Source organism: Meleagris gallopavo, chromosome 15 (genome assembly GCF_905368555.1).
Source record: "Meleagris gallopavo chromosome 15, MGAL_WU_HG_1.1, whole genome shotgun sequence".
Taxonomy (NCBI): Eukaryota; Metazoa; Chordata; class Aves; order Galliformes; family Phasianidae; genus Meleagris; species Meleagris gallopavo.
The window spans coordinates 15,487,594-15,513,220 of NC_139418.1; the positions used below are offsets into that span (position 1 = coordinate 15,487,594).

The 25,627-nt window shown below is 52.6% G+C and overlaps 1 protein-coding gene across 8 annotated transcripts in view; it reads right to left on the minus strand.

Moving 5' to 3' along the window:
• TCF7 (transcription factor 7) overlaps window positions 1–25,627 on the minus strand; it is a 57,179-nt gene that overhangs the window by 6,621 nt on the left and 24,931 nt on the right. For 4 of the 8 annotated variants that reach the window (XM_085236951.1, XM_085236949.1, XM_085236947.1 and 1 more), the window contains exons 4-10: window positions 8,950–9,082; window positions 7,494–7,584; window positions 5,339–5,425; window positions 3,605–3,715; window positions 3,319–3,481; window positions 2,846–2,953; window positions 352–400 (exon numbers count right to left, since the gene is read on the minus strand). In XM_085236951.1, the coding sequence (XP_085093077.1) occupies window positions 352–400; window positions 2,846–2,953; window positions 3,319–3,481; window positions 3,605–3,715; window positions 5,339–5,425; window positions 7,494–7,584; window positions 8,950–9,082 (742 nt within the window). The remainder of the gene's footprint in view (window positions 1–351; window positions 401–2,845; window positions 2,954–3,318; window positions 3,482–3,604; window positions 3,716–5,338; window positions 5,426–7,493; window positions 7,585–8,949; window positions 9,083–25,627) is intronic. The other 4 variants (XM_085236952.1, XM_085236953.1, XM_085236948.1 and 1 more) reach the window with 2 other exon arrangements.

Here is a 25,627-nt window from a genome sequence, read left to right on the forward strand (position 1 = left end):
GGCTGGTCCCACCTCACAGCCAGCAAAGGAACAGCCCGGGGCAGGATGCAGGGGGCACTCACCTGGATGCTCTGCATAATTAGCAGTAACGCATACATGCAGATAAGCACTTGACAATATCTCATATTTTCAGTTTCCATGAACTACTAGTGTTCTAATTCAAGCTGATCTATGAAAAACTCACAGAAATGCTAATTTTCTGTCTCGTGAAATGCACAGATCATTGGTTAAGATCGAGAATAAAAGAAAATATGGCAAAGAGTGGTAAAACAGCAACTGTGTGGGATCATCCATTCTGCACAAAAAGTGTCCAGCACCGAGGGCTGCATGGCTCAGCACTGCAGGATTTACCTGAGTTGGAGTCCTGCTGCTTCTCCCGTGTCCGCCTCTTCTTTTTCCCCTAGAAAGCCAAGGAAAAGCCCATCAGTCCGTGCTCCCAGTGCTGGGGGATGGATGGAGCCTTGTGCAGAGCTGGTCTGAGCTCTGGGAAATATACACGGGGAAGTCCCAAAGCCACCACCAGGGTGAGTGTCCCCACATCCAGCACTGCAGGCAGCAGGACTCACGTGCATACATCTGCAGGAACTCAGAGACGGAGCCACATCACTGCTATCACCCCACTGCCTTCTCAGCTTTCCTCCCTCAGCTGAGCCCCCCATTTACACTGCAGTCTGCCTACTGAATGCAGTTACACAACAGCTCCTCTTTGCAGGACATTGGTTTGAACATCACCCAGCTCTCCTGCTCCGTTCAAAGCGCTGCAGGAAAGATCTGCACAATGCAGCAGAACTGTGATCCCTGCTGTGGTCAGAACTCCTCATCAGGAGAGCACCCCAACGTCACGTGGGAAAGCTTTACAAATCCCTGAGCACTTTTAAAAAATACCCATGCCTCTACTGCCATTTTTTTGAATAAAACTCATCTCCCCACTTCAGCCCTCCTGCAGCTGTGGATTCATTTCTTGTTCTCACATTTTCTTCACTCCCCAACAGCAAAACAGTATGAGCCCCGGATTTTCTCCCTGACAATCTCAGGAAGGAGGGCACAGAGGGGCTGGAGCAAATCTGGCCAGCGTGGGGAGCGTGGCTCACAGGGCTCCTCTGCCCTCTGTCTTTTTGTATGACTTCTTGTGGTTTGAGTGAAGGTGGAAAGCTCTGTGCTGCGGTGAGCTCTTTCTTCGGCGTGGGAGCAACTGTATTTCCTGCCTAATAACCGAGTCACGTGTGGTGGAGGTGACCTATATTCCTCCTCCTCCTCGCCGGGGCTTCAGAGAGAACAGCAGCTCCTGCAGTGACCACGAGACCTGGAGCAGCTGCTCACGAGTGCTGGAGGGAGAGCTGCTGTGCCCTGAGCCTGGGTGTGTGCTGGCCGGGAAAGGAGAACTCCTGGTGCTTTCCAAGAGGAGAGAAGCAGGAGGGATGGGATTTCCATGGAGGACCTACTTGGCTTGAAGGACAATGATGCCCAGCTCTCAGCTCTGCTGCTGCCCTCCAGGGATACCCACAGAGGAGCATTCTTGGGTGCTGCCCCAGATTCTCCATGGCCAACCCAGGTCTCAGCCAATACTGACCCTGGAAAGCTGCACGCGGAAACCAAGCTCGCAGCAATTTACTTATTGCTAATTATTACACAAGGACATTATTGATTATGATTTCTGGCTATTTGAGGATGTTTTGTGGGATTTTGGGCTTTCTGAACAGTGCTTGAAGGAGAGCTCCAAGCTCAGCTCCAAGACAAAGAATGTGGCTGCGAGGCAACCACTGGAACCCTGCATGGAGCAGCAGAGCCCAGCAGCAGGTGGATATTCAGCAGCCCTCTGCACCCTGCCTCAGGTCTTTAACGAGCTCGTTAGGCAGGGCTTGTTGCATGTGAGATCAAAACAGTTAAAAAGTCACTAGAAAAGGCTGCATCCTAGGCTTCTGCAGCACTGGAAGCTTGCTTATTGCCTTGCTGTTTTACTATTAACATAGCAAAGAGGACATGAATTCTCTTGATGCTGACTCCTCAGCACTGCACTGGGGAGCCCAGCCCTGCATCTGTATGTGGGACATGGCACAGAGCAATGGGCAGAGCACGCACCTCGATCTGCTGTCCCTGTCTGCCTGCTGCAGGAGCTTTCCTTTTTCTCCACTTTTCAACGTGGATTTCTCATTTTCTTAACAGCACCCTTACTTGGGAATCAGCCTCTCCGAGGAGCTGGGGCCAGCTCGCAAACCGGCGGAGCAAGCAGCGCTGCTGTCTGCATTTGCTACAGCTGCATTTGAATACTTTGAACGTGGTGTGCTTGGTTTGCTCAGTCGTGGTGGCCCCATGGGACCAACGTCCCAGCAGGGCAGGCGGTGGCTCGATGACCGTCGCTCTGCAGGACAGCACAGGGACCCCGGGGCTGGGGCACAGCGTCACTGCCGGGGATGCAGCCCTACGAGGGGTCCCAGAGTTGGACCGAGCCCCCGCCAGGCTGAGCTCAGCGCTCATCTCATGCTAAGCAGCTTCTTTTCTCCTATTTTGCATCTTATTTTCCACGATTATTATTCTCCTGTCAACAGACGGAGTTTTCCAAACATCACTCACATCACCTAAAAGTTCTCTTTTTTTTCTGCTTCTATTTCCTTGGACACTAAGCAACAGTGGCAGCTGCAGAGTTACAACATTCGTGTCACAGAGGTGCCACGAGGAGCAGCCAAAGGGATGTTCGAACCAATGCCAGAACACGTATTTCTATACAAACCATCCCCTCCGAAACAGCATTACCAGGGACACCCGGCACCCATTTCTTCCCCCCATGGATCATTTCTGGGCTATTTTTGGGTCACATCTATGGGACTCGAGGCGCAGCATCACTCACGTAGTTGTCCCGCGCGGACCAGCCGGGGTAGAGCTGCATGTGGAGCTGCCGTTCCTTGCGTGCCAGCTCGTAGTACTTGGCCTGCTCCTCCCGGGACAGCGCGTGCCACTGCGGGGACAAGCACAGCACTGAGCCTGCCCTGCCACGGGGACACTGCACTGCAGGGTGTGAGGGGAGAGCATCCCAGGGCAGGTGCAGGGGATGGGGATGCTGTACTGGAGCTGCTACAGGTCTTGTAGGGCATCTTGCAGCCACTGCGTTGCTGTCACGGTACAAGATTTCCCTTGTCTCCTACTTTTGGGGCTCCCTACCAGCTGCTCCCAGCCCAAGGAAGTGCAATGCCTCCAACACCCTCAAAATCCCAGTCTCCGTCACAGCGATGGGAGAAACTCTCCCCTGCTCCCCTCATATCTGGAGATGTCTGCATGTCCCCCCAGTCCCCAAGACCCCTAGGGACCTCCACCTGCCCTTACCCTCCTTCCCAGGATCTGGTTGATGGCCGCGCTCTCCTTCAGCGTGCATTCAGCAATGACCTTCGCCCGCATCTCTTTCATATACAACATGAAAGCATTCAGGGGCTTCTTGATAGTGGGCTTCTTGGCTTCCTTCTCTCTCTTTGGTTCTGGCTGAGGTTTCCTTGGCAGGGACAAAAGGAGCAATCAGTGTCAGAACCACTCAGTGCCATTGAGTGATTCACGGGCATCACCCAATGAGACTCCACAGTGATAGCACAGATCAGGAGCCCTGACCAGAACTCACATGTTGCGGTCGTAGTGCTCCATCTCCTGCTTGCCAGAGTGGGGCACGATGGCGGGGTGTGGGATGCCAGTGGTGTGCATGCTGGAGCCCAGCATCAGCGGGTGAGTGAACCTGCAATGGAGACGGGGTGAGCTGCGCTCACGGGGCAGCGGGGCGCTGGGGGGGCCGTCCCTTGGTGGCTCTCTGGAGCGGCGGAAGCAGACGGCAAGCAGAAGGCACAGAAAGCAGAACAAGGGCAGAATGGACCCAGGGGGGCTGCGCAGGATAGGAGTGGGGCTTTGGCATCAGTTTGCTGTTCCCAGCAATGCTGCCGTGCTGCTCCCCGGTGCCCTGCCAGCAGGGCCCAGATCAAGGGCGCTTTCAACCTGTGTTTCAGACACTCAGATCTCTGTTGCTGCAATATCTTATTAGCGCTGTAGGAAGAAACAACAAACTCAACCCAACGTTTGGATTTGAGAGATTAGGACCACCCCACAGAAAAAGCATAAGTCTGAACATGAACAAACTGCAACTCTAGGAGGTGCACCTTGCCCGAGCAATGCTCTCCACCAACACAGGATGAGATCATCAGAGGTCTCGTTGCCTTTCAGGCCTCATTAGCTCCCTCGAGCTGCTGATGGTAAAGCCAGAGCCGCCGGCTCTGCCAGGCCTGCCACGCTCTGACTGCAGCTCAAGAGGGCAGAATCGCCCATGGGAGGTGAACTGCTCGTTAGATATGCTGGCACAGAAAGAAAAGCTGTTTAATTTAATCCACTAGCACAGTCTGATCCTTATCTGGCCAGGTGTACTGCCTGTCTGCAGCAGCGCTGCAAAACCCAGCCCCATGTGAGTGGGAACCCCTGTGCCACATCTGGGGGCTGCAGGGCCCCAAAGGGAACCGTCAGCACATCCCTGCCCTGAGCCTTTGGGGCTGCAAAAAGCGGTGCCCCAAGAGTGAGGTGGGCTGGCAGCACCCTCCTGCCCCTGCTGCACAGATAGAGGTTGCGTGGATAGAGGGCTTGCATAGTTTTTCTGTGAGAATCCTTAGCTAACTTCAGGACAACATGAAGCAGAAGCAAAGCTGGTGCGGGAGCAGCCGGAGCAGGGGCACGCCATTGCCCTGCCCATCAGCACACCACAAGGTACCAGGCTCTGAGATCCCCAGTTATGGGATGCATTCTGCTCCCTGGGACATCAATGGGGCTGGGGTACATGTAACCACAAAGCAGGCAAACTATGGAGAACAGAGCAGCAGAGATGCAGACGGTGCAGGACTGCGCTCGCTCCTCGGGGCTGGCGATGCTGCAGGAGCACAAAGCAGCCCCCAACCCTGCATGGGACTGGAGTGGGAATGGGGCAGCACGGGGCAGGCATGGGCTGCATATCAGCTGCAGACTTCAGACTTGTTTAGATGTGATGCCAGCAATTGCCTGCTGCCTGTCCTGCTTCTAAGGCTGAAATCAAGGAAAATGCACTGCTCTCTGCAAAGCAAAACTCGGCGGTGCATACAACACCATGGTCAGAAACGAGGAGGGATGGGTTTCACCCCTTTCTCCAGTGCTGCACTGAAGGCAGGGCTCTCTGGCTTTGCTTTTTTGACCTGTGCTGATGACAACCCAGTTGCTGAGCATCCTCCCTGGCCGCTCGCTGCTCCCGGGGGCATCCGGGCACTGCCCTGACTCGCTGGGCTGCAAGCTGCTCCCGCACACACTGCAAGCTGCGGGCGTCGAGCCGCTCCCGGCCCCACATACTCACCTGGAGAAAGAAGCCCCAGCAGAAAGCGCTGACGAATACGGCTGTCTAAATCCACATGACGGGAGCGGATAGACAGACTGGCTCTGCCTGGGATCGGGAAGAAAGAGTCTATCAAGTATCCACAGCTGCGTGGCTGTTTCCTAAAGATCCCCTTTGCTAGTGGGGCTTGGAGCAGTGGGGTCCCGGAGGGGGCTCGGTGCCCTCGCTCTGTGCTGCTCCGGGCACTGTGGGGTTTGGGGTTTGCTCAGGGAGCTCCCTGTAGAGGTTGGATCCACACCTGACTTCCCACCATCCCCCCTTTGAGAAACTATCTTGTATCCTGTTGCGGTGCTGAATACGGAGGTGGGCAGGAGAGATACTGCTATCGCACAGAATAAACTGCTTAAAAAATAAGAAAGCACCGTTTGGCCAAAAAGCTGAAGGCTGCTCAGCACCTCTCTGCCTTGGCCCCAAGGGGACGCAGCTCCTCCACCCCGCACTGCCCCCAGAAGTTTGCCTCTGTTTGCAAACAAGCCCAAAGCCGGGTCCTGCGCTTCTTTTTAAAGTTGTTTCGTAGTGGGAATCGGGCACGCACCAGACCTGGAGCTGAGAATTGTTTTGAAGATAGTCAAATAAACCTGAAGGAAGTTCCTGGTTGCTCTCAGCAGGGGAAAGCCCCCATGTTTTCATATGGAGATAGCTCCAACACACCTCGGTGTGCTCTGTCAGGCTGCCAGGAGATGCTCCCAGCCCAAAACCACATGTGGAAACCCAGACACCTGGGGAGGGCGAGACGGGATGGCTGAACCCCAAAGCGCTGAACCCCGAAGTGCAGCCACGCCGGTGTTGCTCTGCTGTGACATGCAGCACTGCCCTACAAATGGCACCAGCTCCTTCCAACCCAAAGAACCCAGAGCTTCCTGGTATGATGAGGTGTGTTGTAATCATAGCCCTGATGCACTGTAGAGGGGCTTCGCAAGATTTCTGCCCTGCAGAGCTGCAGCCACAGCACAGGATGCCCTGGTGGTGGGAGCAGTGCTTGGAAAATGGAGTGGGATGTATGGGGTGTAGTGGCTTGCACGCATCCCGCTGTCCTCAGGAGACTGTCACCAGGCTCTTGTCCCCACTGGGGGCAAAGGGTAGGGCAGAAGCCACTGGCTGTGTGTGCTTCCCTCCTGTCCCCATCTCAGCCCTGGCTCTGAGTGCTTTGGGGCTCCTTCCATTAATTTTGGGCAAGCAAGAGTAAGGGGAAAAGCTCTTCCAGACAGCACACTTTAGGATGCACTGCTGCTTCACCAGGCTGGCTGCCTTTTGCTGCTCCCTGTCCCTATCAGCTGCCACCAGCACACCTGCTGCAGGGCGCCAGGCACAGCGTGTGCTGCCAGCGAGCAGCTCCTGCTGCAGCTGCCACGTCCTCAGCAGCCAGCCCTGCACAGAGACACAGGCTCCTGCCTCACTCCAGCCACATGCATGCTATGTACAGCACACTCACAGCAGTGCCTGTTCCTCCTGAGGATGAATCACATCGTATGAGGCGTTAAGTCATCACCCAAGAGGAGCACATTTAGCACAGAAAGCAAAATGCCATCTCTTTGAAGCCGAACTCTGTATCAGAAGCCTCAGCCTCTGTTTCCTTGTGGTTAAATAACTGGAATATGAAATTCATAAACCAACCAAAAAGAAAAAAAAATATTTCACTTTGTGTTTTCACGTTTGGCAACATGCTTTCACACCTGGACGTCTCCAGAACCATAGGATCATTCAGGTTGGAAAAGATCTCTCAGATCCCCAAATCCAACCCCACCCCCCCATACCACTGACCACCACTGGCTGTCCCCAAGTGCCACAGTTTTGGAACACCTCCACTCCCTGGGCAGCCTGTGCCAGTGCCTGACCACTCTTTCGAAGAAGAAACTGTTCCTAACATCCAACCTGATGTCTCCATGGCACCCTCCATCACCAGCTGCACAGAGGCCGCCCGCTCTCTGCCCACCTCCTCATGCAGGCAGAGGCAGCACCATCCCAGTTGCACACAGAGTCACAGCACAACCTCACAGCCGTCCTGCAACACCGCAGCCCCCCATCCCACATGGAGTGAAGCCCCTTCCCCATTGCTCAGCACGTGGAGGGGATACAGGGGGGTCTCAGAGCTGACCCCACGCATCCCTGCACTCACCATCCCATGGAGGGCGTGATCTGGCCGACCCCAGCCGGGGGGAGCGGGTAGAAGCCGGGGATGTCGGAGGTCTGGGAAGGCCGATGCACTGCTGGGAGAAGGGAGGAGAAGGTGAGATGGAGACAGCACTGAAATGAGCCCTCCTAGCCCCATCTGCTTCTCTGTGGGCACTGCTGGGCAGCAGGGAATGCACATGGAAATGCAATGATGTTCCTACAGCCCCTGGCCAATCAGTCAGCCCCAGGAGCCTGAAAGCAACCAGTGGTGATGCTCCATTTGGGGCTCTTCCAGCACTAGCTCACCCAGCCCAGGAGAAGCAGGGACACTTCACAGTTTAATTTTTCTGCAGTTTTGCTGCTCTCTGCCCTGTTCTGAGGCCAGCCCCATGTCTCATCCTTCCAGCCTGGAACAGCTGAAACCCCGTGCTGGGGCTGCCCAGCAGCTGCCTGGGCACCACCTGCATTTACTGCATGGGTGAAGAGCTGCGGCAGAGCACAGACACAGAGATCTGGGATATTCACAGGATTAATGATAAATAAGTATTTAGAAATTACATCATTGGATTCCAAATATCTCAGTAGGTGCTAACTGAACTTGAAATATAACTGAGCCAGAGGAAAAATGTGACTTAGTGTGAGAATTTACCCATAGCTGCACTTGGTTAGGACACAGCCCGGAGAGGAACGAAGCCCAAACCTCTGGTCCTCTCCCACCTGCGGGATCTCTGCCTCTGCTAACCTGGAAATCTGCAGGCTTCCTTTCCAGGTGCTGAAATCTGCCATTTGCTGAGCAAACTGCCAATAGATCTGTTAACTCTTCGTGCTTTCCTGCTGTATTTATGACACTCAGGTGTTGGACCCAGCAGCACTGTTGTCTCTGATGAGCCCCCCCATCCCTCCTGGAATACACAGACCCAACACTGTGAATGCACTCACTGCCACCTGAACCCCAGACCAGCTCTCTGCAAACATCTGAGTGGTTCAAACAGACTTGCAGGGATTCTGTGCTGGCAGGAGGCTGAGGAAGGTTTGATTTCACTCTCAGCCTGCCGCTCACAAGAAGAGGTGGTCAGGGGCAAGCTCCCCCATGCACAGCTCAGGTCTGACCTATCCGTGCTGTACTTTCCTCTGCAGCCCCACTGGGGGTTGGCGCGTGCCGGACACGCACACACAGGTCCACCCAGCGCTTAGACACTGATCCTATTTAGTCAAAATATTTCCTGTTTCAAGCATTTATTTTCTCAAAATGACAACCTGACAGCAGTTTGGGTATGAGTCAAAGGAAAGACAACTTTCCATTTTCTGGTTGACTCTCACACATCGCCCTGTGGGCTCCGCTCCGGCTTTCGGCTCGTGCGGCCGCTGTGGCCGTCCTGCTGCAGTGTCAGCCCCAGATGGAGCTCCATGAGCCCTACCCCGAGCAGTGCTCTGAGCCACTGATGAGCAATTTGAGTTACCTTGCTTCTGGCTGATGTCAGCGGGCAGATGGGGTGAGTGGGAACCGTGGCTGAAGTGGTCGTTGCTGTAGGGGATGAGCGGTGTGAGCGGGTGCACTCCATGGGACGGCTGCACGACAGGAACTTTGTTGGACTGCAAAGAGAAGGAGGGGGGGCTCAGGGCTGCGCTGCTGGAAGGATGGCTGCAGCAACCCCAGGGCAGCCACTGCCCTTCTTTGCTTAAACAGACATATCCTGCAAGAGAAGCCCCAACTTAAGTGGCAGCAACAGCTGATGGTGACTGCAGATCAGCCCAAATAACACAAAGCTGTCAAGATCTAGAATTGTTATTTTTTTCTAATTCATCTCCAGTATCATTTATCCCTGGATGAATGCTAACAGCATGTCACCCAACTCACTGCTCCAGTTTCCTGCTGCCCCCACCCCCTGCACACAGAGTCCCATGTGTTGCTTTGGTCTGAAGCCGGACTTTCACATCCTGCACATTCACTCTGAAAATTGTGCTCAGGCCTTTGCAGGTGCTCCTGTAAGCAGGACAGGGTCAGGGGGGCCAGCAGCCCCTGCTGCACAATGTGGTACCACTGCGTGGAACAGCAGAGACCCGGCCTGAAGGGCTGTATAGCTGTGAGCAATGTGCACACACATGCACACACACCTGTGCACACATCCATGCACTTATCAGTGCACACATCCACACACGCGCCCATGCACAAATCCATGCCCACACCTATGCACACACCTTTGCACACACTTGTATGCAAATCTATGCAGAAATTCTGTGCACACACTCACACACTAACCTATCCATGCACACACGTGCACGCAGCTGTACACACACCCCTACACACAGCCATGCACACACGTGCACGCAGCTGTCTCACCTGCAGTACCCCACACTGCTCCCTGCCTGCCTGATTTTGCCCAGGAGAGCCTTTAAACCCAGGCTGCCTTCACCCTGGTAGCACAACAATACCATCTGTCCCATATAACTTCAGAAGGAGAACTAGGAATGGCAGCACTGCACTGGGGGGAGATGAGAGGGAGCTGGCAGCTGTTCAGTTCAGCTCTTGTCCCATTGGGGCAACTCCAGAGCACCACTGCTGCTTTCTGACAGCTCATCTCAGACCTCTGGGTTGATTCACCACTGCCTTTCACTTGGGTCATGATTTTGCTCAGACAGAGCAGCGTGCAGCCCCGCTGGCACCAGGAGGAACCTTGCAATAGGAAGGATGGGGTGGGTGGGGATGCCATCCTCCACCTGGCTTTGCTCGTGCAAATAAAAATCAAGAGCTGCAGGTTTGGAGGTATTTAAGAGTGGGTGAGAGCCCCAACTCCTGGTGTGAACCAGGTGCATGTTGCCTGCAGGTGCTGGGATACAGCAGTGACTGTGCCCCTCCCACCTGGTCCTGCAGTGCAATCAGGTCACTATGGTACCACCGGGTACCCAAGGTACCACCACGTCCCTGAGGTGCCCAGGCTCCTCACATTACCCAGCACTGTGCAGGCATGCAGCTGCTGCCCATCGCCCTGGTGGGACTCACTGAATGCAAAGGGAAACGGCCGTGAGGAGGCAGCTCCCACTCTGCAGCAGAAAAGTGGCTTCAGTATCTGATAAGCAAGGAGACAGCGCAGCCATGCTAATTGTTAGGAGGGACTAATTGCTGGCAAGGCAAAATGAGAAGACCTCACAGCTTACATGCAGATATCTGATTGTGATGGAGGCTCAAGGCGAGTGGAAGAACTCGCTTCTGGCTGAGCAGAACTATCCAGAATTCATCTTTTTTTTTTTTTTAACAAAATGAGGCTTTTTCATTAGACAAACGGTGATTCGTTGTAACCAGAAGTTTTCTGGAAAGCACCTCATGGCAGCAGGTGTTTTGACTCAATGTTTAAGATGGAGATGTTTCACCACAGCACACAGGAATGAGCACTCTGCTGCCTTGCAAGAGTTCAAAGTTTGGAGCTAATGCCAGAGAAACGCAGCAGAGATCAAATGGGAAACGGTTTCAGAATAGGAAAGGGGAGATTTAGATTGGATATAGGGAATATGTTTGTTACAATAAGGGCAGTGAGGCACAGGCTGCCCGGAGAGCCGGTGGTCCCCATCCCTGCTGACAGCCCAGGTCAGACTGGGGGCTCTGAGCACTGAGCTGTGGGTGCTCATTGCTCATTGTGGGGAGAGAGACCAAGTGGCCTTTAGAGGGCTCTTCTAACCCAAACCAAGCTATGATTCTGTGGTTCTATGATTAAAACCCAGAATTAGTGTGAAATGGCCAATACTGAGAATTTTCATGGACTATAATACAAAGAATATTGGTTTTAGCTGTGAAAATACTAGAAAAAATACACAGACGGTTTTCTGCTTGGGTTAGTTTAGGAGAAGAAAAGGATTTTTTAAAAAGAAGTGAATTTTTGGTGAGGCTGGGTAAAGCACACCTTGCTGCAGCTGTAAGCATCCCAGCATCTAGTGCTGGCACTGGGCAAGATTTTGGGTTAATTTTTGGGTAGAAGACAAATCAGAACTAAACCAAAGCATCGCATCCCGGTGATCTCCCACCATGTGGTGCCAAAGGAATGAAGAGCTCTGAATGGACTTTGGTGGTCACCCACTGAGCAGCCAGGTCTCAGTCTGGCGCTGCACTGCTCAGGTGTCCCCACTGCTCCCTTTCCATCATTTGTTTGTTAAAACAGAAAGAGAGAAAAGAGCAGACAGGGCTCGGAGTGAGCGTGTTAAAGAAGAGCAGATCACACAAACCAAACACAGGAGCTCATCTCACAAGGCCGATTTTGATCAGCGCTGCTGCACAAAGGCACAAAGCGTCCTTCCTAGGAACAACCCCTCCCACTGGGAATATAGGGAACCTCGCAGGCATGGGGAATCCTTACACAAAGAGGACCTGAAACACAAGGGAGACGCTGTGGACCCCATGTGCAGTGGGGAAGATGTGCTCTTAAGAGACCCAATGCATGGAGAGGACCCTGTGAACACTGGGGGACAACACTCACACAGGGGCCGCAAAAGCACAAGGTGCCCTATGCACACAGGTGCACAGTGGACCCTATTCATATCGGGGACCCCACACACTTTGGGAGCTGTGGGAGGGGGCTGACCCCCCACAGAGCACCTGCTCACCCAGCTGGCAGCACCCAGGGGTGCACAGGACCCGGAGCGCTGTGGTTTGCAGCACTGATGGGGAGCGGAGCCACAGCGGGGCCAGATCACTCACAGCACTTTCAAACAGTCCCACACTGCTGGCCCCAAAAAGAGTGAAATGACAAAGCTGTGCAGTGTGGGGCCTGGCCAGGGACTGGTGCTTGGGGTGCACCGGGGTCTGGGCATCCCCAGCTATGTGCATCAGCACCAAGAAACCGCTCCCAGCAAAGGGACGGGGGGAGCAGTGCTGCGGGCTGCAGCCAGGAGTCAGCCCTGTGTGTTGGCTTCGACGTCACTTCTCAGAGAGAGAGATGAGTCTACGCGTTGGCTATGCAAAACAAAACCTACGGAGTTCGCTGCTGCTGATTCAATGAGGAATTAATTCCTTTTCTTTGCAGAATTAGTCACTGTGCCGCAGAGACAGAGGCAGCAGGTCAGGCTGCAGCGAGCCAGCACTGCTCTGCCTTCTGCCCCGTATCCAAACATCTGCTCAAATCAGCAAACGGGGCTGGGAGCATCCTGCAGGGTGGGATCGTTGATGTGGGGCTCAGCGCTGTGTTTCAGGGCTCTCAGGTATGGGACATGGAGAGCTCTGCACAGCTTCAGAGCGCCTCTGCATCCTGAGCAAACCTCCCAGTTTGGGGCAATGTGAATAAACCTAACCCAGCCTCCATCGGGGGGCAGACGTTGCAATGAGACCCTGCTCCGCAAGCGCTTGGGCCAGCAGCATCTGCTCATTTCTCCTCACAGTGCAGGTTTTTTTTTTCTTTTCTCACTTTTGCTGCAGTCGCACTGCCTCGCCACTGCCACAGCAGAAAGGAAGAAGGGAAAGTTAAAGCCACCCACGTCAGCACTGCCCTCACCCCAGCAGCTCTGGTGTCAGCAGGGCCACGTCGCCCCATGGGGATGGGCACCCGTGGGGCTGCCCCGGTCCTGTCCCCATCTCATGGCACACTCAGCATCGCAGAGTCACAGGACAATAGGGGCAGGAAGGGACATCTGCACTTCCCCCCAGTCCAACCCTCACCTGAGAGTCTCTGCACTCTGTCCAGCAGTTCCCCACCTGCCTGCAGCTGGGGAGCCCCACACTGGGCACAGTGCTCCAGATGTGCCAACCTCACAGCAGAGCAGAGGGGAGGAGACCCTCCCTCCCTTGCTGGCCATGCTCTATGCCAAGCATCCCAGGGCACCATTGGCCTTCTTGGCCACAAGGGCACACTGTTCGCTCACGGTCAACTGCTGGTCAACCACTGGTCAACTGTTGGTCAACCACTGGTGAACTGCTGGTCAATCACGGCCTACCAGGACACCCAGGTCCTTCTCCAGCAGCCCCCAGCCTACACTGATGCATGCAGTTATTCCTCATCCTGCACTGCCTATGGAAGGGAGCATCCATACTCCCAGAGAAAGCTGCATGCAAATAGCAACAAAGGAGGACAAATACAGGTAAATAACTTCAATAATTTTAGAAGCCTTGATGAACTGATGGTTGCAGATCTGGGATGTGGCCTGGTGCTCTGTTGGTATGAGAGCCTCACGATCACTAGAAGAGCTGCAGATGCTCAGCACCGGGTCCCACTGCTGCTGCTGCTGGCTTTAAGTAGCAAGGGTTATTGTTTTTAAGTTCAGCTCTGTGGGGAAATGGCTGAGCTTTGCACCGTTTACGGGCACAGGAAGAGCCGTTTCACTTCTCAAGTATTTATCTTCTAAGAGAAAAATGTAGGTGGTTCTTCATGAAAAAAAATGAAGGCATGGAAAAATAAAATTAAAAGTGCTCTTGGGGTGACAGAGGGCAAGCGCGGAGGCAATAATGCCCCAAACCAGAGAAATCCCCTGAAAAATGAACGTGTGGCATCACTGCCTGAGGATGACATCTCATGTCGGAGAGACACCTCTGCCCAGAGCTGGTCCCCACCTCTGCGGGCTGCCCTGCTCCTGGGCACTGCCGCAGTGATACCTGAGAGCTCCCAACATTCGGCTACGTGGGACAACAGCCGGCTGCAGCCCAGCACCAAACACGGGGGCTGTCCCTGCCATTGCCTCCCCACCCCCCCAGCCCTGGTACACATCCACACAGGGCCCCATTCTGCTGCTCTCCGCAACGCAGTTCTGCGAATGGGGCCAGGTGCTGCAGGGCTGGTGTTACCAGTAACCCACCATGGCTGCAGAAGTGAAGGCACGGCCCTGACCCCCACGCTGATACCATCTGACCTCCTTTAGCTCCTCGAAGGCGAGCAGCAGTGCCGATACCCAGAATTAATCAGGAAAATGTCCAAGGGGGGTGAGGAGGGGAGCGCAGCACAAGTGTTTGTGACAAAGCATTGGCAAAACCTGGACCCAAATGCATCCGTGTGCTGCAGCAGTGCCCGAGATGGGGCCAGACCGGGGGAGCATGGCCCCAGTGGGGGAATGCATAGCCCCAAAGTGCCAGCCATGCAGCAGCTGCCCGCTGCCATCCCCTGGGCTCTCCCGCAGGACTGCAGCTGCACGGCTTTTTGCTTCCTTTCCACTTAAAGGTGAAAACAAAAACATTTACTTGAAAGAGGGGAATTAAGAAAAGAAAACAAAACACACACAGAAAAAAAAAAACTCGGATGTGATTGAAGGCGTTTCAATTCCCCCAAGATCAGAGGGTTGAAACCTGCCCCTCCGCACTGAGTGGCCGTGCTGCTGTCACCGCGTCACCCTGCGCCCACAGCCGCCTGTCTGGGTCCTTGTGCTGGGTGCTGTGCTGCTGGGTGGTGGTGTGCTGCTATACTGTGTTCTGCAGTGATAGGACAAGGGGGAATGGTTTTAAACTGAGGCAGGGGAGGTTGGATATTAGGAGGAAGTTTTTCATCAGAGGGTGGTGAGGCACTGGAACAGGCTGCCCAAGGAGGTTGTGGATGCCCCATCCCTGCCAGGCTGGATGTGGCTCTGGGCAGCCTGGTCTGCTGGTTGGTAACCTGCACATAGCAGGAGGTTGGAACTGGATGAGCACTGTGGTCCTTTTCAACCCAGGCCATTCTGTGATTCTATGATTCTATAAGCTGTGTGATGCAGTATGTAATACACAATACCACGCCATGCTGAGCTGTACCACACCACGCTATGCTGTGCTGAACTACATTTTCTTTCAGTCCCCCTCCATTCTCAAAGGGGTGGTCACTGATCACAAAGAGAAAACAACTCAGAAGTCCCTCTCACTGTCTGAAAGTGAGTCCCCAACTCAGCAACTGCACTGCAGAAAACAACAGCCATAGCAGCACTGGAGCAGTGCTTACACACACTGACTGCTCCCACTGCATGCGGCTGCCACAGCGCTTATGGGGCAGACACTGTGGGACTGACATGGCTGTGCCCACGTGTGTACAGTGGCTAATTAGCAGATAACACGGTGTAAGCAGGGATGACCATTTGTAAAAGTTATCATCTCTCTTCGCTACACGTATCACCGCTATGGTGAAATCATTTGATATTTATAGGGATGGCAAACGCATCTCCAAGATGGGCAGGCCCAGGGCTGGCTGCCGTCCTCCTTCTCACATTGCCCCTGCTGAACCCAAATGGGTTTTTTGGAGGGGGACAAAAACTCCTTGCATGAGATGAAGGACCCCGCATAGGGCAGCTGCCCCGCGCCAGGTCTGCAGATCTGCACTAACATTTATTTCCCTTCTTCTCTACGAAGCATCGTCTTGGGAGGATGCAGAGGGAAATAATCCTCCCCGGAGCCAAAAGGAGCTCCCAAGGACACCCACAGCCGTACAGTGATAGCGGTGCCGCTCTCTGCTCGCTCTCGATGGTGACATGTTGACAAAGAATGCTAGAGCCACTAATCCGGGATGATGCTGCGTGTCTGGCCGGGAGAAATCCCACTGTTCTCGATAGGAGGAATTAGTTCCATAACGCTTAATGCCCCTTCTCCCTCTGACAGCCAGCAAGTGTTACAGCGCAGAGCGAAACAAACATTTTAATTCTAATGTGGCATTTATCTTCCAGCAGGGTTCTGGAGAGCCCCTGACCCACACCGCAGCCCGCTGCCCCGTTTGGGTCTTTCTCTGATCTCTTCGTGTGCATGGCTGCGCTAAAACCTGGGCTTGGTGGATTTGCATATGATTAGGCAACAGGGAAAATTAATAGGGAATTGAATGGGTTTCTCCTCTGCCCATCTCATGTTTATATGAGATTAAAAAGAAGTGATTTTTTTTTTAATTATTGCAAAGATATATTAAATATTATTTAACCTTTTTTTGTTGGGGGGAGGGAAGCAGACAGAGAGAAGAAACAAACTGATCCGTATGGTAATGAATGCCTCCTATCGTGGGAAGCAAATATCACTGTAATTAGGATTAGACAGGAATCCTAATTAATCTCATCTTGCCACTTGACTTCTGGAAGTTCCTTAACTGTTACCTCCAACAAAACGGAGCCCGGGCAGCATCTCATCCCCCAGGTTGCCTGGCCAAGGGTGGTAGGATGAAGGGACACGTGGCCCCGCGGGCTTTTCGGCACAGCACTGCAATACAGGGCAGGGACACACGAGGACACCTCAGCCCCACGCCTCAATGCTGTTCTGTGCTGTGAGATGGCACAGATTGCCATGGGTGGAACGGAGCCGTGCACAGCCCAGCTTGGCTCTCAGCTCTTGTCACAGCCTGTTTTTCAGGCTTTTTTTGAGATGCGCAGCCCATTGCATCATATTTTACTACGTGACTGGATGCTCACGTGATTATTTTCATCTTTGGGTCCCCAGTGTGGAAACCAGACTTTGGACTTCAGACCCTGGCTGGAGGTCTCGTGCTCTATTTCTGGTGCTGTGGCTACATACAGCATGAGGTGATGCCATCAAAGGGCGCTGCCACTCAAACCAGCAATGAAACGCAGCAAACTGCAGCTCCTCCTCGTGCTATGCTACGTAATAAAACACAAAGGAATGCTGCTGCAGCTGGGCGAGCATCTCAGCCTACTTCTTCCAACAGCTCCAGGAAGCGTTTGGCCACAGCTTGATGTGAATGGCAGCTTGGGATAACACAGTCGAGACAGACACCAAAAACGTTCACTTGGAAACCAGAGAGCAGGCAGAGCGTGCCCAGCACTGGGTCGAGCTTCAAGCCAGTGATCAAATGCTCACGAGGCAGCAGTGATCAAAGGCTTCGTGCTGAAAGAATGAGAAAGTCACAATTTCATATGGTTTTGATGAGAAAAATAATGGATGAAACTTTGCTCTTTCAACTTGGTTTTGCTTTGAGTTTGGGCTTCGTCTGCTTCCGAAAAGCGATGTGTGCAGATCTGTGAGACACGAGGACACAGATGTAATGCTGGATCTCACCACGGGACGTGCCAGGAAATTTATGCAACGTTATTCATTTTCATCAAAAAATGCAACTTGTGGAAACCACAGCTCTTGGTGGGATGCAGTTTTGCCCAAGCACGATGGTTTGGGTCCTGCTCCATGCCTGCAGCTGCCAAAAGGCAAGAGCTGCTGGCACAGACCCTTCCCAACCAGCCCCTGACCCACACAGCTGCCCAACCGCAGCCGTTCTGCAGCACAGCCCCCGTGTTTCACTCCCTCCCAACGTCCTCTGCCTCATTATGGTAATTGACAGCGGCATTTGCTGAATGATGAAACCGAGGTTACGCAGAGCATCAATTACACTACAAAACACAGCCGCCACACCTCTGTGCACGCAGCCTCCAAATGCCTGCACTGCAAGATCGTAGTGCAGGAACGACCCAGGTCCTGCAGGACGTCTGTGTGTCCCACATCTGCCTTCTGGCAGCTGGGAATGAAAAACTGCTGCCGCTACCGGGACAGGGACCTGCACAGAAGTGTCCTCTCAAAGGACTCCGCACTGTCCAACCCAACCCTGCAATAGTACCTCTCTTCACAACCAATGCTGTGTCCAATTAAAGCACTGTTCCAATTGCTTCGGGATTTATATTCTTCCCTGTAAAGTCTGCAATTCAGAAATAAACCCGTCTATCGCACGCTCGTCATCTAAGCTGCTGAGAACACAACAAGTTAAAACCATACAGATTACAGAGGATTACACATTTTCACACTTTTTTTTTTTTGGCTCTCACTGAGCTGCTACGCAGAGAAAGCAGTTTGTAAAGCACACTATTCCCATAACACTGTCCCTGTGAGCGTCCCCAGCACAGAGCTGACCTCAGCCGCACTGCTGGGTGACACGAAGCCCAAGGCAAGCCAGCAGCTGGGGACACTGAATGCAGGGCTTCAGCAGAACAGCAACAAGATACCAAAGCATACAAGACATTTCTCTACAGCGATCCTCATCACAGTCAATGAGACATTTCTCACTGCTCTCTCTCTGAGGGCCATGCACTTCTGAGTGCAGAGGGGGGATTTGGACTGGATATCAGGAGGACATGGTGAGGGGCTGGCAATGCAGCCAGAGCTGTGCTGCCCCAGCCCTGGAGGTGCCTGCAGCCATGGGTGGGCTCTGTGCAGCCTGAGCTGGGGGCAGCCAGCACATGCAGAGTGGGGCTGGGGGCTGTCAGGTCCCTTCCAGCCCAACCACGCTGTGAGTCTCTGATTCTGTGACCTTTAAGGACCCTTCCAAACCAAGCCATTCCACAGTTCTATGACTTTCTCCAGCACTGGCACATGTTCATTCAGGTTTCTAGAAAAAATAGGGAAAACACCCTATGCTGGCAGCCAGGCAGTCTGTAGGTATTTGATCTGCAGCATCCCGTGCATAAATGCACATAAACTCACAGCACTTTTAATTTGCTGCTCCGGGTGCACAGGAGGTGCGGGGCAGAAGCACAGCCTCTAGATGGAGCAGAGCACAGCTCCTGAGCCAGCAGACAACACCAGCATGACAACCACATCTGCCACGCACTGCAGTGTTTCAGGCTCTCACTTACTCTTGTCAGGAGCCCACTTGCAGCCGGGCCCATGCAGATGTTGGCACAGCTGTTGGGGTGCAGGACATGTCCCACGGCCGTGCATCACTGGGTGTCCCACGAGAACAGTGCTTGGTGCTCTCTTATCTCTGCATCCATCTCTGCCTCCCTGCATTCGCACCAGGCTGTGCTCAGCCCAAGGATTTAACAGTGACAGTGTTTAACTGAAAGGTGCCTGCAAGGGTGGAGCCCTGTTATCTCCTGCATCTGAGCAGGCTCGCTGCTGCTGTGATGCTCACAGTGCACACTGTAAATACAGCTTAAAGCAGGGCATTTTGTATAAAATAAAGACCTATTTTATATGTTTTGTATTAAAAAAACACCACAACTATTCCTAAATATATAGCCACTATATATACAAACTGTATATATTTATGCAAAATGTATACCAAATTATGCATAAAACATTTATGTACAGTTTCATAGAACCATAGAATCATTCAGGTGGGAAAAGACCTTTATGATCACAACCCCATCCCCAGCCCATCCCACTATGCCCACTGCCCCGTTCCAGGAGTGGCCCCAAGGAAGACCTCCATGGCCTGTGGTCTCATTTGTGCCTGTGCAGTTTTGGGGCAGAAGGGTTGTGCTTTGCTCACACATATGGCAGGTCTGGGGATGCAGGTGGAGGACAGTTGTGCCATGAGACCCAATGACCACAGAGGTATCACTGCCATTGCCAGGTTGGGGATGTGGAACAAAACCAAGGAGGGCAGCCTGGCCATGGGGGTCAGACCTATCGGACACAGTCCACTTGCCTCCTCCTTTTTATATATATATATATATAAAAAGAAGTATTAATATTTTAAATTACTATAATTTGTGCTTGGGACTAATGAATCATAATTATTCAGCCAAAAACAAATTGTAGTCTGGGATTTAATCCCTCCTATCTACTCTATCTACTGTAACCAGCTCCCGGTGATGGCTGAGCCTCCCAGCCATCAGACCCACAGGACTGATGTGTTGCTCTCCTTTCCCACGGGTGCCCTCTGGATCCCTGCAGTGCTCTCACACAGTGTCCCAGGGCTGACTGCAATGACTCTGTCAGTGGCTGCAAACCTTCTCTGGTTCTTTCTCCCTGCTGTAAGCACCATGAGCTTACATGAGGTTCGGGTTTGCTTTCAGCCCGGTGCTGAGCTACGGAACACAGCTGATGTGAATAGGAGCCATGTGCTCAAGAGGAACTGAACAGTGCTGGTGCTGTCTGCAGACAGCCTGTGTGCCACAGTTCCAAAAGGAAGGGGTAGGTTTCACCACAATGGAAGAAGCTGTGTAATTATGGGATGGCAGCAGATTCAGGGCAGGGAAAGGCAATTCCAGCAGCAGGGAATAGCAACCTCCGCTCTGTGCATGGGTGGCAAAGGATGATGGCCAACAGCTGCATGCATACAGTGACCAGTCGGGGCTGTGCAGGACCCCATCCCATGGAGCAGAACACACTTTGCCTTTTTCTCATCGTGGGCATCCCATGGCACAAGGAGCCCTGCAGCCACGCCGCTGTCCCTGCATTGGGCTTCACCCCCAAAAACACACCAAGCCCGCTGGAGGCTCCCAGCTGCCAAAACATCTTCACAGCATTTCCTTGTAGGGCTCAGGTCTCACTGGCAGCTAATTAGCTGTATGCTAATGGCCAAGCCTGAGCTCAGCACAGAATTCCTGCTCCCAAACCCAATGTGTGCAGGGCACACAGAGCAGGAGCTGTGCAAGCAAAGCCCATTCCTTTCACACTCTGGATGCACACTGCAGATGCACGATGCAGTCGTAAAGGAATTTGTCACAAACAATCCTTCAGCCCAGCCACGCGGGGTGGTGCTTGCTCACGCTGTTTGCTGAGGCTGAATTCCATGTGATCCTGCAGCACGACCGGGTTATGGCACCCAGCATGAGGCAGGCAGCACCCAGGGGTGCGTGCACCCTGCTGCATGGGAGCTGTGCCAGGAGGGATGGCACAAGAAGGAAAACAATGCAATAATGATTTATAAATTCAACACGGAGGCAGCCTGAGTCCCAAGGTGACTAAGAGCAGCCAGTGGACTTCCAGCCCATGGCAAGGAGTGGGATGATGGGTGGGATCAGGTGAGGTGCTCAGGGACACCAGCAGGGTTCCATATTTTGCAGGGCACTAAAGGAAACCGCCTGCGAGCTTGGGAGATCTGAAGGGGCCCATTTGTAAAATGGAAAGAAATAGAAATAAAATAATTAAACAACACAAATGGCAGCCAACAGACTGCTCACCTAGCATTTTCCCACCTCAGGCAGGAGTTCTGATTAATGCTAATTAGCTTATCTTCACATTAGATCCTGATGATTCATCACTTACTACCCTAGGAATTATGACGCACTGGGGAGAGATATATTTGTAGATTCCATGGGTGTATGCCATGTCTGGAACACTTAAATGATTTTGGCATGAAAAGGGACCAACCACAAGCCCAGCTAATCAAACCAGCGTTTCTCAACCTACACTTTCCAGTAGTTATAAAAAAGATGCAGAATGAAGACAAGACGATGGCACTGAAGACGAATTTATCTGCTCATCAGTGGTGTACGATCTCTCCAGAACAAAGGGCCCTATGGGCACCCTGCCAGCAGCCTGTGGCTGCTCCTCGTTTGCATATAAATTTAAAAAGAATTTTAATCAGTGTTAAATGCACATGATTATTTTTTATTTATAGCTGAAAGTAGGTGTACACGGCACTTCGTAAAATACAGCGAAAAGAAAGAGCACCTCTGGGAGCCTGAATGGGGATGGATGGGAGAAGCTGTGAGTGCTGCTCTGCGTTGGAGCAATGGGACAGGGCTCTGCAGCCCAGCAGCTGTGGGCGCAGCAGGCGCAGGAGGATGTTCTGTGATGTCGGGTTGAGAGGATGCTCTGCCAGCTGTGCCTCCAGCCAGATGTGCAGGGATGGCTGCTCCCCTGCATGCATGGCTCTGGAAAGGCAGAGCAGTGTTTCCTCGTGGAGCTTTGCTCAGGGGCTGTGGCATGGGGACATTCAGGTCTGGGTGGGCCATGCCTTGCGTGGCTTTGTGTTCGGCTGCATGCAAAAAGCCTGGAGCTGCTTGTGTTCTACTGATAGGTTTTGAACTGCTGATTACATAAATCCCAAAGCTCCTTTTTATATGTAAAGCAGGAGTAGCTGTCATACCCAGATTTCTCCAGTGTTTGTCACCAAACTGCAAATAAGGAGAGGTCACCTCCCGTGCTCCCAACACCTGTTGGCTGCCTGCACTGAATGCAGGGCGAGGAAAAAGCCGCTTTCTGCTCCGAAAAACTCAGCTGTCTTTCAAAAGCAATGCGGAGTCATGATACAGAAGAGATCAAAGAGTTACCTGCGAGCTTTAGAGCTATTATTGGATACTGTACCTCCTCACTCAAGACATTTTTACCTCTGCTGGAATCCAGAAGAATTTCCTCAGAAATAGATCTCTGCTCCACTGCTGAGCTGCAACCCATCAAAGCACCTCATTTACAGAAGGTTAATTAAGGAAACTGTTCTAGCTCAGTCACCTCACGGTGACGACATCAGATACGCTTCCCTGAAGCCTGTTTTTTCCAAGGAAGACTTTTGTCAGACCACGCAGCTACAGTACCATCATTGCTTTATCCCCGTGACGGCAGCCCAGGCAATGTGGGCAGGACCCACTGCTTGGGAAAGCTTCCCCCGTGACCGCAGCACTTTGCCTTCTGTCCCGCCTCATGGTGAAACACCGGCTTGAATTGAACCCTGAATCTAGAGAACCCCACACCCAACCAATAGTTTTCCATACATCAAATATAACAGCACATATCCTTCAGGCCCTGCATGCACTCCTTGCTCTCGGCCACCTCCATTTGCCATCTCACAACTTGCTCCAGCCCTATCTCTGGCTGTAATCCCCTCCAGGAGCCTCGGCCACAGCTCACCCCAAACCCAGCCCCCTGGGGACTCCAGGTCTTGTTGGAGGCAGTTTGAACACAGCTCACGTCTTCATGGCTTGGGTGAGAGTTTTGGTTAGGGTTAGTAACCGAGGAGATAACAATGGTTTTGGGACTGGAGTAGGTGTTGGGATTGTAATCCAGGTGAACTCAGGATGAAATCGTGTCACAGGAAAGCTCAGTAGAGGCTCATGAGCAAAAAAAAGGGGAGAGGACACGGAGCTCTCCGAGCTCATTTTCTCCCAAGACAGGTGGTGGTAAAGGGTGCTGCTGTTCCAGAGGGGAGACTGCACCAAAACTGAAAGCTTGTGTTGAATGAATCTGTGACTCCTTTGAAAACTGGGGTCACTGGGAGTCCGAGGAGCAGTGAAAGGGCTGAGGCTGAGTTTGATTTCAGCAGGTTATAAGGCAGAACATGCTAATGCATTGGGAGCCATCATTCATTTCAGAGTAATGATTATCTGGGAACAGGAAGATGTTCCTGGAGCTGGGCTGGCACTGCCTGTAGAAGCAGTGCTTGAGCCCATGGGACTGCAGTACAGGGGAGCTCACTGAAGCGACCTGCCAGCTGCTGCATGCCCCTGGACGATGCTTCCACCCATGGCCAACAAGGCAACCAAGGCTCAAAGCAGCACGTGAAGCTCAGAGGGAAAGAGCCAACTAAACAGCCTATCTCAGGAATGCAGGAGCAGCAGAGAGTAGCTGTGCTTTTCCCAGTCAAAACTTAATCCTAAAATACTTCCCTCCTACCCAGAGTTTCTGAGCAGCCCCTGCCCCAGCACTCCGTCCTGGTCCCCAGCTCACCCTCAGACATAGCTGCGCTCATTCTGTCTGTAGGTCTCTGCCAGAAAAACGTTAAGCCAAACATGCGCCTTATCTTAACTCAAAAACCAATTTCCCATTTTTACTAAATTGTACATTCAAGGAAAATCCTCCCAAAATTGTTGCCTGGTGAAAACAATCATGTCCAGGTTCTCCAAGAACAGCTGATGCTCTGCATTCGGATCACTGTGGGTCTCTGCACCAATGAAGAACGCAGAGTAAATGAGAATGAGAAACTACCTGTGAAATCCATTTCCTCTAAGGCAGACTGACTGACCTATGAAACCCACACATGTTGTGTTACAGACTGTAAACCTCAACACTAGGGAGGAATCAAAAGTAAAAGCAGTTCTGTATGTTTAGGGCAATTCTCGCACCCACCCCATTAATGCATAGCAATAAATGCATCCAAGCACCCTTTGCATAGGATATATACTTGGATATCTGTTTGTTCCAGTACAAGAGTGGTAAGTTTCCATTTCAAATGATTTATCTTCATTATACCAAACCATATCCTTTCCCTGCCTTTATGAGAATCAGTGATTTCACAAATGACACCACTGAGATTTGCATCCTGCCTTTCTTCACAGACAGAAGTCATTGGGAAGCAGGCAGCAGCTGTGCCATGCAACTAAGGGATGTGATGTGAAAGGACTCCTTCCCATGCCTGCAGTCTGGGGCTTGCTCCCTGGATGCTGACCCTCCACCCATTTAGAGCAGAGGAGCAGCAGACCAGGTGAGATGTCACCAGGAAGGAACAAGCTTCCTCCTGGCTCTCGTACCTCTCACAAAGAGCCACCTTTGCCTCTTGCTGGGAATACACTGCCATCCACGTGCTGAAAAGCAAGAAGACTTTTATGCTCGACTTCTGGAAAAACACAAATTCAAGATGTATAAAGACTCAAACTTGCCTACAAAGCTTTATGGAGGCTAACTATCCATTTATGTCTGCAAAGAGCATGGCCAAGGCAACCTCCCCAAGGCACTGCTCCCCTCCCATCGACTCCTGCCCCACAAACCCAGCTCCTCAGCTGGGGCTCAGTGCCACGTGCCCATGGGGCGCAGCCCAGGCACCACTTGGGGGGCCGCAGCCTTCTCCCTGCCAACATATCCACTCCACAGAGAGAAATGGCACGAGGAAATCACCCTGACTGAGCTCTTGGGTGTGCGTTTATCTGCATCTGTCCATGCGCGTACAAGGGAAGTTAATTTTAGTTTCACATTCTCCCCTGCGCGGGCTGTGCGGTCCCCTCTGCCTGCAGTGTGTGTGTAGCACAGTTTGGGTGAAAAACACCAACTCTGTATTTTCCATGGTAAACCACAAGGGGTTTAAATTCACATCACTGTATTTGCAAACAAGCAACTTCTGCATACACAGAATCCTGTTTCATTTGAAACCCTCACCCCCAAAGTGTCTTACGTTAGAGCGCGTTCAGAAAAAGGAAAGTTAAATTCTTGACCACAAGCACAAAACCTCACGCTGGCCCCACTGCATCCTGTGCACCAATAGCCAAACAGGAGCCGTGTTTTGATTTCCATGCCACGTTGTTTTTCTGGTCTGTCTGGGGCAGCTCTGGGCTGCACTTGGAGCAGCAGTGGTGGCCCATCCTTCCCTCCCTCCCTGTGCATCCCCATGATGTGGCACCAACCCGTGTACAGAACTGGGAATGGCTGCGCTCTGGGCCCACACGTTCATTTGCTCTGCTCTGTCCCTAAGTGCAGACTCTCCGCTTCATTTATCCCTCTCATTTTCCAACAAGCCTGCAGCACGAAGCCTCTCAGGGTGGGTATTTCAGGGCCCGGATCCTCATTCCATACCACTGCCATGGGAGCCTTGCCTTTGCTCTACACAAGAACTAAAGAACAGAAAGCAA